The 18431-nt window shown below is 39.5% G+C and overlaps 1 protein-coding gene across 7 annotated transcripts in view; it reads left to right on the top strand.

Moving 5' to 3' along the window:
- The first annotated feature begins 12 nt into the window (after positions 1-12).
- The window catches only part of pou6f2 (POU class 6 homeobox 2), a 74470-nt gene continuing 56051 nt past the window's right edge, over positions 13-18431 (top strand). For 2 of the 7 annotated variants that reach the window (XM_044339091.1, XM_044339084.1), the window contains exons 1-3: positions 21-118; positions 1277-1385; positions 6362-6549. In XM_044339091.1, coding sequence (XP_044195026.1) covers positions 1300-1385; positions 6362-6549 — 274 coding nt within the window. In that variant the 5' untranslated portion in view covers positions 21-118; positions 1277-1299. Of the gene's footprint in view, positions 119-1276; positions 1386-1545; positions 1697-5008; positions 5155-6361; positions 6550-18431 lie in introns of those variants that run through there. The other 5 variants (XM_044339087.1, XM_044339089.1, XM_044339085.1 and 2 more) reach the window with 5 other exon arrangements.

Here is an 18431-nt window from a genome sequence, read left to right as displayed (position 1 = left end):
CTGAGACAGAACCGTGAGGAATTATGGGTAGTGAAGTCTTTCGGACAAAGAGACGAAACCAACCGTCGAGACAGAAAAAGGTGAAGTTAATGACCCCTAATTGACGAAAAAAGGACAGGTGAAATCTAAAAATGTCTTTCAACTTTGTATTTATATTTTTCAAAAGCTTTTACGCATGTAAATCTAGTTTTTACCCGTTTTTAACTCCTGTATGGTCTATTTTTTACTAGTCTACGAACGTTAATGAAAAAGTAGCTTTGTGCATTAAGCGTTAGCCTGTTTCTTCTCAGTGTTTAAGCTTGCTGTCTTAAATTGACAATGTCTGAAACTGCTTCAATGACAGGATCATATTCTCTAAACTACAAATCATATGTTCAGGAAAGGTTTTATTACAACTCCAATAACTTTGAACAGGTGCCAAATACAATAAATTAACTTCCCCTAAGTGGATAAATCAATTAATGGCTGCAGTGGAGGAAGTATTCAGATCCATTAACTAGGCTACTTAAGTAGAAGCCGCGGTTGAAAGTAACTAAATTTATTTCAGTACGGTTTTGAAGTACTTTTGAGGTACTACTTTACTGGAGTATTTTTATGCTACATTACATTTCTTTTCCACTATTTTTTATTCAATTATTGTACTTTCAACTTTTATTTTTCACCTGACAGCTATACATGCAGAAACATATGATAATTTTATGAAATACAAAGGCATTGTTAGAATATAAAGTAATTCAAAACAGCTCCGCCTCAGCCAGCTACATCTTTAAAATACTACTACTAGAGGTAATTTTGCTGCATAATGAGTACTTTTACTTATAATACTTACAAATAGGTACATTTTGCTAATAATTCTGTAATACTTTCACTAATGTAGGATTTTAAATGCAGCCCTTCTGAGTATTTTTACATTGTTGTGTAGCTACACTTACACCACTGAGTAAAAGTAGCAGCACCTAAATATAAAAGTCAATACATGTAAGTCCTGCATTAAAAGTCCAAAATTATTATAATTTTTTAACAAAATATACCAAAAGTAAAAGTACTAAACTGTAGTGTAGCATTAAATGCAACTACTAAGTATGTTAAGTACTTGGTATTGTACACAAGTACTATAGTTGAGTAAATTACTTTCCACCAATGGCAATAATGTTGGGAAAAAATCCTCTGCATGGATTTGTTTTAAACTCAGAGTGAAAGGTTTAAGTCTTAATGTTAAAATTACCCAGAAGGTTGTGTTAGTGCATGTTTTAAATACAGTTAATTATATTTCCAGACATTCCTGGACTCAGTTGCCAGATGAAACCCTCAGATATCAGTCGACTCTCCTGGTCCTTCTTCACCCTGCTGACAGCTGCTTGCCAGAGTCCAGATGAATGCCAAAGGTATGATTTGCCTCTTCTTTATTGAGATTGTCTCACACCCCCATCTCCCCTCATCCATCCTCAGGAGAATCCTAATGCACTGATACCAAGAGGGAATAATTTTTTTTCCTTTACAATCTACTTAGCAATGATTTATTGATTGTGGCTTCCACCCTCACAGAGAATTACCGATCCTTTTTGGGAAATCAGATTTTCACACCTTTCATGAGTGTGTATGTGGCGCAGGTCTCCAGAGACAGTGTGAGGGGGAAACTGACTTTGAGGAGCAGCGGTGTGTGAATCTCTGCGGTGTCACTCCTCTGCTGCCAATGGTATGCCCAATGGATGGCCCTGTGATTCTCTGTTGCTCTCCCCGTCTCTCTCTATAGTTTTGCATTATTTATTGGTTGATAAATACAGCGTCCGGGCTTCATTTCAATATGTTTTCATCCCCCTTTCAAACCTTTAGAACACTTGGTTTGCCCACTCTCATATCATAAGCATGCAGGAGCCCCTCTGAGGTATAAGCATATCATAGAAAAAAAAAAGGAAAATAATAAAAAACAACCCTTGCCCTCATAGGAGGAGTCAGATTAGTGTGCTGAAAGCTTTGATGCTCCAGAATGTCAGCTTCGTGGATCGATCTGGCAAAAAACACACGCACAGCTGACCAATCAGAGGCGTCTATCTGTTGTGGACCTGCTGGGCACCGTGGTTTACAAGCTTCAAAGAGCTCCTTTTAATACACTGCTTTGATAGCCCTCAGCCTTCACTGACCCACCAACCATCCACTAGGGAGCATTTTAGCTTTAGTGGAATAGAGAGGGATAACTGTTGATCATATTAATGAGTATGGAAAAAAAAAAAAAAATCAACTCACATCTTGATTACTTATACACTGGCCTGCTATTCTAAGAGAGAGAGCGCAGAGATGCAGTGGAAGTAGATTTGATTTTACGTAATTTTACATATAGTATAATACAAACTGCATTTTTAATGAGTTATTCACATTTAATCATTAGCACTAGGTAGAAATTAGCATGGATAATGGTGCTTTGGTCATTGAACTACATCCATTTACAACGAGAGAGGGGAACACTATGGTTAATAACCCTAAGGGGGAGACAAATCATCATCTACCATACCACATTAGACGTTGAGGGTAGGAGGGTAACAAAGCTGAACAAATATACAAAATATACATTATTACTGTGCACACAAATGTAATATTCAGTAAGTAGTTCTTGAAATAAAGAACCTTTGAGAAATTAATCCCTCTCCCCTCAAAACAACAGTATATTTGTCTTATTTTAACATATAGATGCTCTCAGTCATGATTTGTGTAAAATATGTGCATTATATACATGTTAGAACTCAATCAGCCTTCATTGTAACTTTTGTTCAAATTATTCCTGCAAAAACTAAATTTAAGACTTAAAAGGAGACATATTTTATTCCTGCTGTAGCACTTAAAACAAATTTCTGATGGCTAATATCAGACAATATTTTGTCTGTGTCCTTGCATTAGGCTACTTAAGTCCTACAAGGAATTCTAACTCATTACGTTCCAGCAGAAAAACAAATCAGCTAATGACAGTATTCATTTATTTGCTTTTTTCAGCAGTAGGACATTTACAACAGTGATAACGGGTTTTAAATAAAGCTGTCATGGACTGATTGCAGACAACAGATGATCTAAGTAATGCTTAGAATACATTTGTTATCTCATAAAATCATGTAACCTGACAAAGCAAACATTATTTGACAATAATACATTACATTAATGTTTATAAGAGATGACAGGGCAGTCTGACACGTACTGTAATATTGTCAGGTGTCTTTTGTGTAGATGATAAATCTTATTTTTTCATAAATTGTTCAGACTGGCTTATTGTAGTTCACATGTGTGCTGAGGCCTATCCCAGAAAAACACCCACGACAGGTCACCAATATGACAGAGAGCTGGTAAAAGCCATAGATTCTCAGCTGTACCAACTATCCATGTTGAATTCTGTTATATATTATGACAGTAATGTTGAGTATTGATCATTTTCTTCCTCCGTTCAATAACCAGAGGAGACTGAAACCCCTCACACTGGGACAGCACCTGTAAGACCACTAGCTATTAGCATGGGTATCTGATGACGCTGGGGGACTCTCTGCTAACCACTGATTCTCCAGCTATTGGGGGTGTTTGGTGAGCGGGAGGCAGAGGGGAGGCAAGTGCTTTTTCTTGTATCTGCAACCTGTTCCTGAGCTGTGGCCAGACTGAGTGAACAGAGAAGAAATGAGACAAACCTTCTCCCACATGTCTGCTCTTTCCAACACACACACACACACACACACACACACACACACACACACAGGCACAACTCACAGTATTGCTTTAATCAGGGGTCTGAGGGTTACTTTAAAAAATGAAGCTAATCCGTTACACATCCCATGCTTAGACTCACTAATGTAATTTCTTATGGTGATTTAGTAAATATCCCTTTTTATTACGGATTTTTACAATAAGATTACAGTTATCCCATTACGTGTAATTACATTACTCCAGGAGCTTAAATTAATAAACACACCCAATTTGGTGGCATGATTGCAAATAGGCAAAGCTAGCTGTTTTGAAATGAAGTAATTAACGGCCGCGTAAGATGGTGAGAGATGTGTTGGCCCCTTATCCTCCAGCCTCAGAGGCCAGGGGAAGATTAGAGCTCTGATCTCATTCCCAGCACTTGTTTGGAGTCTGTCAGGAAGAGAAATGCCAGCATTAGTGAGGTACCGCCACACTCCTGATATGATGAAATAAGGAGAAAAGAGGAAAGGGAAAAAGATGGAGGGATGGACAGAAAGGACCCTGCCCTTCTCTGAAGTGTCACTAGCTTGTTTATTCTATTTTTATCGTAGCTGCCGGGGCAAAGATTCCCATTTTTCCTTTATTTTTTCCCCCCACCTCCTAACAAAAACCACTGCTCTCATTTTTTATAGGTCTTGCAAACTCTCATGCCCCAGTGAAAATTACATTGTGAAACGGTAGAAATTTCAGGGCTGCCTGTGCTCTCCGCTGTCCCTCTGAGCTTTCAAACAGTCAACAGACTGTGAAGAATAAATAATAAAAAACTATTGATTATTTTGATGACTGCAAGATTCAATTAGGTATTAATTTTGCCCTCCAGTGGACCTATCAAGCAACTCAAAAGAGAGGAGGTGGGAGGTGGGGGTGGACCCAAATGCATGCAGAGTGTGGCCAGGCTCAGACAGAGGGGAAAATGTGTTTACCTCGGCGGGCAGAGAGGTGCATTGATGCGCAGTGTCCCACATTTAAGTGCTCCACAAATGAAGCCCTGATGACTAGTGACATTGTTACCAGGGATATGAGTATTGACCAGCCGGCTCACGTTTTTAACGACAGCTTAAACTATTTCTATTGATTAACATTTTCATAGATTATCATGTGTCATATCAAAGAGGGCTGATTCTAGTGATGAGCACATTAAAAAGGCCCCTCTGGGGAGGAACGAATCGACCACCCTGATAAAAGTGAGGGGAGGGGGGGGGGGGTGTTGATGGGTGTAGGGGCAAGATAAGACTTACTACCCTTTTTCCTTTCTGTGGCTATATGCGATGGTAACCTTTCCTTTGCTCAGACATATTTAGGTTGGACCTGATTCATAAATAAGGAAGAGGGCCGTAGTCCTGCTGCTCTGTGTCTTAGAGCCTGAGGTGGGGTGAAAACTGTCTGAGGAGCTCTCCAGTCAGAAGACACAAGGGGGAAGAGACAGAGAGAGTGAAGGTGGGAGGGAGTGTGTGTGCGTGTGTGTGTGTGTGTGTGTGTGTCAGGGAGAGAGAGAGAGGGAGGAGGTGACATCTCCAGTGCTTGTTTTAGGAAGCAACCTCAGCCATAAACCTGTGGTGGCCATTCACATACACGAAGATTCAGGAGGCTGTTTCTGGTTCAGTAGCAAGCATGTACTAGCTGGTCCCTGTGCTGTGGTGGCATGTTATAGCTGCTGTTTGACTGACTTCAACATTTGGACATTGTGAAAATCTTTTATACTCTTTTTCTCTGGAGCTTCATTTAGGTAAGGACACTTTTTACTGGACGTCTTTTCTTGGAACTTGACTTTTAATATTTGTAAAAGTTAGAATTATATCTGTAAACTGTTCCTAGAGATGTCTAAAGGAAGCATTTTAACCTCTAATCATACTTGATAAAATGCTTTTTGTATTTTTAACTCACAACATTTCTTTTTTTTTTTTTTTAAAGTTCTTAATTTTTCACTCTGCTGAATATATTCTACTCCAAGATGTTAAGACAGATATTACTCCTGTCATGTCATGTAGATGTTGTTCACTCTTGTTTCTAAGTGCTGACAAAAATGAAAATAATTGGGAGAAATTTGGGGAACATCAGTGGCTTCATCTCTTGTTTAAATCAGGCCTTAAGTTCATGTTGCCTCACTCTGCTGCAAGATGTCACCTTTGATCTCATTTTGTGTCCCCAACTACATGAAAATTGATGTAATCACTGGTGTGTATTTCGCTCATATCTCCCTTTTAAGATGTAGAATTAGATTTATTTCATTTATTTATCAGCACACAGCCCATGGACCTCTTTGTACGCTGCTGTCAGCTTAGTGTTTGCTGAAGATGAGGCACATGTCAGGTAGTAATGAGCCCTTGGAGATGGATGTATCACCGTTTTAGGACTGCAGGGTATAATGGTAAAGCCACGCGATCCGTAACAGTTCTTCACCAGGCAGCAGCCGGCAGTATCAGCGGGGTAGCACCAGCCAGATAAAAGAGAGAGCTGGAGAGGGAGGGAGCAGGAGAGAGAGGGAGAGTGATGAGTGAGCGATAGAAAGGAGAAGCTGGGTAGAGAGATAGTGAGTAGAGACATAGAGAAGGAGCTGGTTAGGGTGAGACGCTGAAGCAAATCTAACCAGGGGTGTTTTCTCTTTTTTTTTTTTCTCCTTCCTGTCTCCCACCTGGGCTCCCAGCTCCCTCCAGGATCCGATGATTACAGGGCAGCTGAGCAAGCCGCTGCTCTCCCTGCGCAGCGACATGAGCGCGGCAGAACTCCGGGCGGACGACAAAGCGGCCACCCCAGACAGCGATCTCAACGACGAGCCCCTGCTCCTGCCCTCCGAGGCCACGGACAGGGAGGGCACTCCCAACAAGCTGTACGGTAAGTTGGCTCACGCCTCCCGTTCGTCCTTTCCTCTTCGCTGGCTGTAGTCTGGTTTAGGCAGCGGTGAGGTGAAAACAGAGCTTCCAGTGATGGGACAGGTGTCAGCAGTGTCAGGCAACAAACTTAAGTTTAAGTGCTATGAGCAAGTAAATATTTGGCTGGATATGTCAGTGGGGAAATTGTATTTTATGTCATGTTTGTGCGATTAGATGTTTCATGCACCTTCAGACTTCAAATTTTCTTGGAAAAGCAGTTAATTTGTGTGGGAGACAGTCTGGTCAGTTGAAAGTGTATTGGTATTACAGGTAATTGTATTGCAGAAATGTTTCTCTTGAAGATGCAGTATTTTTTTATTCTACTGTCCTTTAACAAAAGTATTACTGGATTATTTGATGCTTTATTAGTGTTGTATATGTTTGGCAACAGCTGTGCATGACTCTCTATATAGAATCTATTTAAAAGTTTAACTGACGCATAAAAATTTAAGTTTTACCTGTCAGGATATTTCACTTTGACCCCACCTTCACAGTCCTGGCAGTGCTGAGTAATATTCAGTATTTATTCCTTAAAATGTTTAAGATAAATCATAACTCAGTGCCAAGTAAAATTAAAACCTCTACTTTATGGCAAATATTGTGTTTATTCAACATTAAAATTATATTTGAAATGTAAATAATTTGATGATGAGTGCAGGATATAATATTGTGTTTCCATATTACTTAGGCTTCTTTTCTTATGGTTACTTATTCCCTCTGTTATTTTTAACTTTTGTTATCCACAGTTGCAAATGATCTTCAAAATTAGCCAATTTCTATATCAGCATGCCTCATTATTTTTGCAGTTATCTCATTATTTGAGTGTTCACACTCTGTTTTGGTTGTGTGTAAATAAGTGTGTTTTTTTAAATTTTTTATTATGAGCTGTCTCAGTCATGTGGACTAATTCAATCACTGGGCCTCGTTATGAATCAATAAGCATAATGATATTAATTACAATTCAAATTATTTATTGTAATGGGGAATATATTCCTAACGTGTTTTTTTTTATTATTGGAGGATCTTTAATGATTATTATGATTAGAAATTATTACAAACTTAAAATTTGTTTTTGTATCATATCTGTCCAGTAACTGCAGATTTAATAGATTTATCGTTATAGAGAGACAACAAGAATTTATATATTTAAGTTCAAATAAATGATTAGAAGTGTTCTCCCAAGATCCTGTTTTTATCTTCTTAGTTTCAGTAGCACATTTGTTATAGGAGACCAGTTCAGATATTATGTAAAACACATTTAAGACGTCCTACAAAGAGCTGATTATCTTGACACATCCTCATTGTTGATCCTTTTTGTCAAATTTTACTATTATTATTATAGTATTATCATATTTTTTGATGTGGATACAAGTGACAAAATCATTTTTTTGTGGCTTTAGATTTTGGTTTCTAATTTGAATATTTATACAAACTATCTTGTCTCCTCTGCTTCTGACTGTTTTTCCATTTGTGAGAGTTAAACTGTGTGTTTATTTGTGTTTGTGTGTGTATGTGTGAGACTATGTAATAGATTTTTTTGCCGGATATGAATTTACACTGCAGTAACCAGTGTTTATTTTTTATGTTTTTAAGATTTTAATGAGAGATGTTAATGGAATATCAGTATATGTAGATCTCTATCTGACCCTCTCAGTCTGTGTGTGTGTGTGTGTGTGTGTGTGTGTGTGTGTGTGTGTGTGTGTGTGTGTTTCCTGGGAAGTGGCAGAGAGTAAAGTGCCTATAGAGTGCCTATATGAGGTTGCAAAACATTTGTGAATGAAACAAAATAAGAATTTGGAGGGATAGCCAAATATTACTCTCAAACCTAATCAGTTAGAGTTCAGCTGTCTTTTAAATCCTTATTTCAAGAATAACCCGAGGCTAGAGGCTTCTAAACAAGGACTGTGTGCTGCAGGATTTGTCTCAAAAGTGTTGCAATTTGGTCTAATAAGCATCAAGTCTCTCCTTTTTCTCTTTCTGATCAGTGTCTATCCGGCTCCTCTCCTGCTTCTCACTTTTTTCTTCTTCTTTTGTTCATACTTTGATGCCTGAAATGCATAAAATGTTGCTAAATGCTTTACTGTGTATTTTTATTTCAAGCTAATTTAAATTTTGCACATCAATGAGAAATAAACCCAGGAAAAGCACATACCACTTTTTTTTTTTTTGCTATGTTGCTAATTCCTAGAACAGTAGGAATAAGGTTACAGCTATTTCTCTACTGTATGTTTACCTTCACGCCTTGGGTCCATTTTGTGCTTGGTGTTCGCTGACAGCCTATTGTCACACTGCATGTGGCTGGTCGGAGCCGCTCCAGTGTAACTTGTGAATTTTGAGGGGGGGGGGGATGGTTTCTCACTGCCCGGTGGCGGAGCCCTTGGCTGTGCCAGCGGCAAGTTTGGTTTGGGAGCCGCTGCCCACATGACCTGTCAGAGAGAAAGGCAGGGACTGATGAGGAGATGTAGCAGTCGTGTCTTCTGCTGGGAGGGGGTGGTGGTGGTGGTGGGGGTGGGGGGGTAGGAAGAGAGACGGTAGGGAGTTGAAGAAGAGAGACTCAGCATCTTTCTTTACATTTCCTTAAATGCCACCAGAATAAAGGGAAAGGTATGGTGATTGTGATAAGAGGCTCAAATGTGTTTACTCAGTCAAGAATGGTGACAGAATCCCATTTCTGCATAGACTGTTTTTCGGGGTATTCTTTCCGCTGAAATATGAGCTAATGTTTTGGTGTTTTTCATGTTTTTCACGGCAACTGATGGATTATATTACCTTGATTTAAGCATAATACGAACATTAAGGTAAAAGCCTGTTTATCTTAGTTCCTGAAAAGTTGACAGTTTGAAGATGTGTGATTTCCACATGATTGGAAGTATTGGCTTGTATTTGTGTTTGCAGTGAAATCTTATGATTGTAAGGAGGTTACATTAAGTTTGCAAATCTCAACGTTTTACTATCAGTATGAATGCTAATGCTGTGAGAACAACCCTGGACAGAGCCTTTAAACTACGCCTGACATTATTCAGTGTTCTCTTTATGTGCTGATGTGCTGTGCAGAAGCCACACTATTAAGATTGTTCCCCTTTACTTGCGTTGTGATGAAGAAGCAAGAGATGAGGATGTACTTTGGATTCCCATGTGAAATGAAAACTTTGCTGTGTTTTATATCTATTATTTTGCATAATCTCTCTGATAGAATGCTCCAATTTTATGATTGACAGCCTGACACAAACACTGTTATCACATGCATAGAAAACCTGCACACGCTAATAGTTTCAAGGAAATGCAAATCGCATCGAGAGTTAATTTGCTCTACTACGGTATCTATCGTGCAGACAGAAAAAAAAAAAAGATCTTGAGTGTAGTTAGAATAGTAGTTAGAATAGTTTTACACACATGTACGCGTAGTGTATCCGTAACACAGCTAGTTGAAAGTTTACATCTTTTGGTTCATGATTAAAACAGAGAATTTTCTTGAGGTCTTCTGCTGAGGACAACCTACAACTTAAGAGTTATAGACTCCCAGAAAATATCTTGTAGAGTTGTACAGTATCTCTTATCACTAGACCTTTTTAGGACAAAAGATGTGTTAAATGTGCAACTTTTTACTTTACTGTACCTTACTTTTATGGCACTATAGAGCCATAAAAATGTTTTAGACTGGCGATATTGAACAGTTTTGAGTCATTATTGCTGTAGTCTCGCATAGCCGGACCTATCTCCACAGCGCTGTGCCAGCAAATGATTGCTGTCACTCTGTGAAATGTTGATATCTTTGCGTGCCTGTATTCAGATGGATTACGTGGTATATATGTATATGTTTTCATATTTAGAGAGCCCAGCACAACTTTTCTTCCCTATAGAGTTGATGTGTGACTTTAGTTTTAGTGCTTTAATACAATGTATAGGAGTTTGTGCCAGTATGAGAAGAAGAAGAAGTCACTGGGAGACAATGACAGTAGCGGTCATGTTTGTCTACAGTAAATCGTCCACGTTCTACACCCACCACATGCTTACTGCGTTGGTGAAAGGGTCGTTCTCCTCCTAAAAGCTTGCCTGTGCAAATAGTCTTCCACTTCAGCTAACAGGGGCTACGAGGCACCACAAACATCCTGCCGCCTTGTATTTATTCCAAGTAGAAGTGGACATTAGGTGGGAAAGCTGTGGTTAGTAGGGCAAGCAATTTTTTTTTCAAAGGACGAGATGGTGTTGGATGCGTACAGTTTCTGTCTTCTCTTCTCAAGCAAATCTCCCCCTTTCAGACATCAACAGACAAGATAATAAGACACTCAGAGCACAATTCCGTATTATATTCAGCAACCAAAGGCTCATCTCTTGTCAGTTTGCATTTACTCTCCCAAGGATGTGACGCTTCTATCATCATGCTGTCAAAGAGAGCCAGGCTGGAACGACAGGAGCACTCATTTCATACACTTACTGTCTACATGAAATGGTCTGCACTTATACGGATTCTGCCAAAATGGTGGAACATTTTCACAAAGGTCACCTAGAGACCCCCCTCCCCAAAAGAGCAAAATGAATCTTCTACTGATTCCTGGCGTTGGAGGTCATTCAGAACAAAAAGTCCACACCGAATGCCATATTGATTGTAATGCTGCACCTTGCTTTTGTGTCTTTACAATCTTATTAGTCTTCACTTACAATAAGATTGTACACTTGATAGTGAAATTAATTTAATCCAGAGTATTCAACGTGCCACCCACACAGGACAGTCTTTGGTTTGGACAGTACGTGGAGATTTGTCATCAACAATGTTACTATACTTTTCTTTAAATGCGGCTTCGAACTGTTTTAAGTGTTTTTGTGTCCAGTGTTTTGATTGTTTTGTTGATGGACACTTTGTTTTCCCCACATACAAAAAGATGGAGCTGCTGAGAACTTGAAAAATAAAACTATTAGTGGATGTTGGTGAGATATTTCCAAGAACATCTCAAAAAACAACAACTAAAAACAAAGTATTTCACCTTTTGATAAACAGTTTGCTTTAAAGTTTTTACATTAGTTCATTTTTTTAATAAGTTCCACTTTGACGTCCTCTGGTGTAAGTCTTGTATTATGTCCAGGTGCAAAACAGTAAAGTACTTTAATTTCTTGTATATTAAAAGCCAAAGCAGTATGAAGGTAAGTGCTTAATGCTTACTTTAAAATATTAGTATATAATATACACCTGGGACAAACCTTCTCTCTTTCGTTCAGAATTTTCTTTTGACTTTTGCAAATTCATACACACGTAGACACGCAAAGAGACACGCACACACACACACTGCTGGAGGCACGAGTTCTTATTATTTTTGTGTAATCAGCTTAGTGAGCAGGATGCATGGTGGGATAGGCTGCTTGCTGATGCAAAGAGCCTTGTAATGTTGTGTGGTGAGGTTAAGTAATAAAGTGGCACAAACCCAGTGCTGAATGAGCCATGCTGAGTAAATAAGAGTGGATAAAGGAGACCGAAGGGGGAACAAGTCTCTCCCCAGGAGGTGGATCTCATTATGGGGATTTCAGCTGTCTGCGCACACTTGAAAACAAGCTTAATGCATGCCTATAAAGCAGGTGTAATACATTTGCTAATGTGCCCGCAGTGCCCATGGCTACAGCAACACAATCACTGCGTGGCATTGAGGACAGGGAGGGAGGATGAGCACAAGGCGGACTTCTTGTTTTTGATGCAAACAGCAGCAAAGGTCATCAGGTTTCACGGATGCTTGGTTATACAGAAATGACTTTGAGCAACACAGAGAACTTCAAAATAACTGACAATATAATTCTCCCCATTGTTTGTATATTAAGAAGATTATTTTTGTCTTGACTAGAAAGTATTCCAAACAAAAGCGTGTTTCAAGTTCTGTAGACGGACAGCTGTGGAGAAAATAAATTGAATTTCAATATGCGTTTTATTTTAGTCATACACTTCCTTTAAGTTGGGAAATCATTTTTTTTTAAAAAACGTACATGTTGTGTAGCATGCGCTCCATAACCAATATCAATAAGCCTTTCATGTAGAGCTAACAAAGAGGCATCACATCTCCTGGCACGGACACGGTTGGTGTTGTTGAGATGTAATTGAAGCTGCAAGGGTCACATTTTCGGGAATAGAAATTACAGTCTTGTCTTTGACTTGTGTGGCGTGAACCAGAGATGCATCCCACAGCCCTTGTGTCCTTCACAAGCCTTTATTATTTATAACGCTTGCTCTTTGAGCAATGACCAGTACTAATGCATAACCTTCTGTCCTTCTGGCTGATTCGCTTCCTTTGAAACCAAAGATTGAGGCAGGAGAAGTGGGTGTATGGTGGATGAGGCAGGGGTGTGGGCGGGCGAGGGGAGGGGGGGGGGGGGGTAGTATAGGGCAGTGGAGATATAGCTGAGGATGTGGAATAACACTGTGATGCTTCTTTTCTCCAGAATAGAGTTATGGGCTTCAAAGCAATACTATTTCCTGACATCCCTCCCTCCACTATTTGTCTGCTCCACCAGAATAATGTGCTGGGAGGGGAGAGGTGGGGTGGGGTACATGATTATTTGCTTGTTTCCACCTGTACCCACTCAGTTCTGTAAATATCACCGCAAGAGGGGAATACAGTTACAACTAATACAGGACTTTTTCCAGATAAACTCATTTCTAGATAAACTCCATTTAGCTCAGGTTCAGTGGAGGTAAGATATACTCTTGTGCAGCCTGTATCACCTGATGTTATCCTATAGTGATTGAGCCTGTGCTGCAGTGCCGGTGTGATTCATTGTTATTATACCTCTATGACAGAAGGAACGGGTGAGGGGGGGGAGGCTTTGAGGGGCAAGGGGTAGAAAGTGGGACATAGGCAGCATTAGTGCCGGATAGCCTGGGGGGCCCAGGCTGATGTGTCAGGCATGACATGTGGGTGTCTAGCCCACCACACACACACACACACACACACACACCACGATGGACTGCCCTCACACCCCACTGGCTTCTTCTGAATGTCCTGCACTTGGCCAACGCATGATGGACAAAAAAGGACACACATTTTTATTGTTGTTCCAGTTTGATGAGACTCATTCCTAATGATACAACATTATCATCAATTATCTTCTGTCAATTCTGGTTTCTTAATTAATCAGTTAATTGTTCCTTCTATAAAATTGTGAAAAATGCCTCACAACTTTACAGAGCCCCGGGTAATAACCTTCACATTGCTTGTTTTTATCTGAGTAACAGTCCAAAACTAAAAGATAATACATTTACAATGATATAAAACAATCAGTAAATCATCCTGTTTGAGAAGCTGAAACCTGCAAATGTTTGGCATTTCTGCTTAATAAATAATTTGCAATCATTAAGCAATTGTCAAAATTGTTGTTGATTACTTTTCTTCTGATTGACTAATCCTTTCAGCACTAGTCATTTTCAGCTTATAACTTTGTGCAATTTGATTTTGTTCTTTTTGTCTTTTGTTAAAGTCTTAAATAGAGCGTAAACTTAAACTTATTTTCATCATCGATTCATCAAAACATTAGAAAATAGTGAAAATTCAATCACTGTTTCCTGGAGCCCAGGGTGACATCTTCAGTTGTCTTGTTTTGTGCGACCGTCCAAAACTCAAAAAGATGTTCAGTTGACAATGATAAAAAAAAAATCCTCACATCAGAGAAGCTGGTACCAGATAATGTTTGGCAATTTTGCTTGAAAATGAACTTGTTTTTTTTTTTTTTTTTATCAGCTAATTGATTAATTCAGCTCTTGTCGTAAGAGCCTTGGGTTTATATACAGACAAAGTAGAGATGTATGACAGAGTGAGAGGCGCAGGGTTGTCGGCTGCAGGCAGCAGAATCCTATTTACAGCAAATATCATTTAAGTAATTCAGGAGGAGGAGCAATTGTGAAGCAGCCATCTCCTAAAAGGCTTACAGCTCTCTAAAGCTAGTCTTCATCTCACCGTCCCGCCTTCACTGATGGCCGTAAAAGGATGAAGAATAATTTGGATTGTTATTTGCCTCTTTCAACCCTGAGCTAATCAGGTTGATATTGCTTTGGGAATGAGGAGGGCGCTCCATAACAGATGTGCTCATGTGCAAAGTGTCCCAAGTCCCCCGTGAGGATGCAACACAAAAGCCCTCTTCTCCCCTCCCTCCTCCGTTCCTCTTCCCTTCTCCATCTTCCTCTCTCCATCACACCATCTCTCCTTCTTGACCTTTGAAATGGGCATTGCCTCTTCTCACCAATTTACCTCCCTCTGGTCCCTCTTGTGCGTGTTCTGCTTCCATCTCCACTACAGCATCAAGGGAGAGACAGGTAAGAGCTGGAGCAGAGCACTCTCATGTCAGAGAGCCTTTTGGTGAAGACCTGTGGCCACGAGTGAGAGCATAAGTGTTGGAGCACGGGCCCCTTACTGCTACGAGCATCGTTTACATGCAGATTCTCCGTCCGTTCATCAGAAACGGCTTACTTCTACAACCTGAAGTGTACTATTTTCAGTTGTTTACATTTAAAACCTCCTGTCAGTGAAGACATCTATTACCCCATCATAACCATGTCCTCTCTGCCTGTCCTTCCCCCCCTCCCCCCCACCCCCCCCACCCCCCCATCCCGTCCTCTGCTTGTGGCTTAACAATCACCTCAGAGGCAGTCACAGAACTGCTGAGGTGTAAAATCCTTTCTGTTCGGCACACTCCGCAGCACCACCTCCTATGTAATTCCTTAACTCCATAATTCCACTTTGTGCCAGAATAATGAATGAGTTAGATTTTTTTCTCCGCTGTAAGGTCTACGCCCTTGTGAGATGAGGAATCAGGCTTTAATGTTGGAGGCCCGGAGAGATTGCTGTGGCCTCTTCTCCCTCTTGCCCTGCACAGGGCTCTTAATTAAGGAAATGACAGCTCTCCTAGCAGTGGCAGTAGCCATAATGTAGCTAATAGTGTTACAGGCAGCCACTCAAAAGTCAGTCTCTGGTGATTTTCTATCCCCAGAAACACTATTGACCTATCCCTAGCAGCTTCCCCACCCCAGCCTCTAAACAGAGTATTACTTCCCGGCAGGTCCAGAGGGAGCCATCTGACTAAGAGCACCTGGAGTTATTGGCTGCAGATTATGCTCTGTGTTATTGTTGAGGGCTTTGGTGCGAGTAATGAAACACTGAGCTAAATCACAGGTGATTTTGGATCTCTTGCATTCTACAAGGAGTTAAGTAAATCGCTGTAAAGCTCACACTGCATATTATAGGCTGTACTCTTCTATACAGCAGTCCACCTTGTGTGTAACACTACTCTTTGGACTTTATTCTATGCTGCTTTTGAGAGAAAAATGAAAGTGAAATCATCTGTCTCGCTGCGTTTGCTGTCTCTCATCTCTCTCCAGTGCTACATCAACTTTCCAAGTGGTATTACCAAAATCAATGGTCAAACAATTTGGGACAATTGGCTGTGTATTGATGGAATTAAACCTCGTGTATGACGTGTCTAGTTGTTTATCTGGGCCCATCCTTAACGCTTCAGCAGCACACATTTGATGATGAAAATCATATTGTTGTTGTGTGTTTGTTTTTTGTTTGTTTGTTTGTTTGTTTTTTTGCACTGTAATTATTACTACTGCAATAATTCCATTCATTATAACAGTTAAGAATATGATTAATTTATAATCTTCAGTCTTTTTAAATGACTTCACATGTGAAATCATTTCACATGGATTAGATTTCATTGGGAAAATGATTGACAACATCTTAATAGCAAACACATGCACTCAGACAGACATTTTCAAAAGGACCATTATAAAAATGGGGCTTGGCTGTTCATTCTGAATAGCCTGAATCGTTACCAGGCCTCTCTCGTACATTTGACAACTTACATAATGCATTTCCACTAAAATAGCTTAAGTGTTACAGCTTCTTTTATGGGCAAAAATTGATTCATAAATGCACTGAGGCGAAAGCTAACATGAACACAAAGCTTTCAATAACACCCATTTTATTCAGACTGTCAATGTATGAAGCGGTTGCATTAGACAAGGTGGCATGCTGATTGCTTTATGAAATCCAGGCTAATTGTTTTGTGGTGTAGTCCTTGGGGCACCCTGCATTAAGACAGGCCGAATGAAGTCATATAAATATAGCTCTTTGCCCCCCTCAACCACCCCACACACACGCACACACACACAGCACAGAGAGGCCTTCTGCCTTGTGTGGCATTGAAAGTCACTCTCCAGTGGCCACTTTGCTGATCAATGAAAAAAGAATTTATATAGCGGTGGATATTGGCAATATTTTCATGACATAAGTCCCGTCCAATTTTGCTCTGTGCTCTGTAATAAATGTAATTATTTCACTTCCATTAAAAACTATTTTCTCTGAAATTCTCACCATGTATGTCAGTATATGAATAATAAAAAAAAAAAAGTATTGTTTCATGTAATTAAATTCATCACCTTACTTTCAATCAAGGCCATGAAATACCTTCATGTAGATTTATTGGCTGAAGAGTGTTTTTGTTAGTGTGAATGTAGATGTGATGTAAGGGCACTTGTATTGTTACAACAGCAATTAAAGTGCTCCGGAAATTCACAAACAGAGATGTGTTCTTGAATGTCCCAGATAAATGTAAAGCCACGTTGAATGTGTGTCGCCTATTCTTTCATCCGTTTGGCCTCTTCTTTCATCTCTCCTCACTTCAATACATCCATTCATTCAATTTTATCCATTGTGTGACCTGCGTATAATCACGGCATCAAAGGACTTTCTTTTTAGTAAAGGTTTGATCAAGGTATTTTCTCTTTTTTTTTCCTGTATGCAGTATTAATCTCCATCTGGAAATCTATTTAAGAATCATTCACATTGGATAAGTAGATTTTTTTTTAAAAAGAAAATAAACACAAAACATGTACAAAGATTCTAGTAATAAAAAAGAATTGAAGATTGACTCCCTGGGTATCGCTCCTGTCAGCTATTTAATTTAGTTAAAGAAATTACACGAATCCTTCGGGGAAAGATGTGCATGTGTATTTATTTATTATCGATTTTTTACCCTGCGATAAATGTGTTAACGTTACAGATATTTGCAAGGGGATGAAGCTTTATAAGTTATTGTGAAATGATGCATTGAGAGGCATCAAGGAATCGTTATTCAGTGAGTCTCCTACTCTGTTTATCAGATAAAATGTATTATTCACAACCAATATCTTAACTGCAATCATGAGACATACTGTCTGAGGCTTATTGATGATGTTATAAAGCCTCACTCCTTCATTATAAGTTGAGTATCTTAATTTAGATAATTGGCTTTTGTTTTGATGATAATTAGATAATTCACTGACATAAAAGTTACCCAGTAGCACTGCTGGGTTTGTTATTGTTATTCCAGTGTGGCAGCTGCATGTGGAGAATTGCCTTTGAGCAGATGGGAAAGTTTGAGTTGTTATAAATGAAAATCAGGCTGTTTCAAGTCTGCAAGAAAGAAATTAATTTAATAACGACCAAAGTGAGAATTAACTGCTCAGAGACAATACTTCTAATGAAATCCAGTAAAAGAATTCATAGCCTCATAATATCTACTCTCCAGCTTCCCAAATGAAATTGAAATTATACAGCAGATTGTGATGATAGTGTACTTTATAAGTAGCTTTATATGGACCCTTATACAGCTACAAAGTCTTTGCTGTATGTTCAGATTGATCTTAATTCCAGATACTGAGCGCACAGGGTGGGGCTGTGCACAACGTGATCCATAATGGGTGAAATAATTGGTGAAAAGAGACTGGCTTGTCAAAATATCCAGTGCGTTGTGAGGTTGATAAGCGAGAGGATGTGGACCTTCATCGAGAAGCAGGCCCAGCCAGCCAGAGGTAGAAACCAGCTAGAAAAG

Source organism: Thunnus albacares, chromosome 21 (assembly GCF_914725855.1).
Source record: "Thunnus albacares chromosome 21, fThuAlb1.1, whole genome shotgun sequence".
Classification (NCBI taxonomy): domain Eukaryota; kingdom Metazoa; phylum Chordata; class Actinopteri; order Scombriformes; family Scombridae; genus Thunnus; species Thunnus albacares.
The sequence above is the reverse complement of the archived record's forward strand: the minus strand, read 5'-3'. Positions and strand labels throughout refer to the sequence as shown.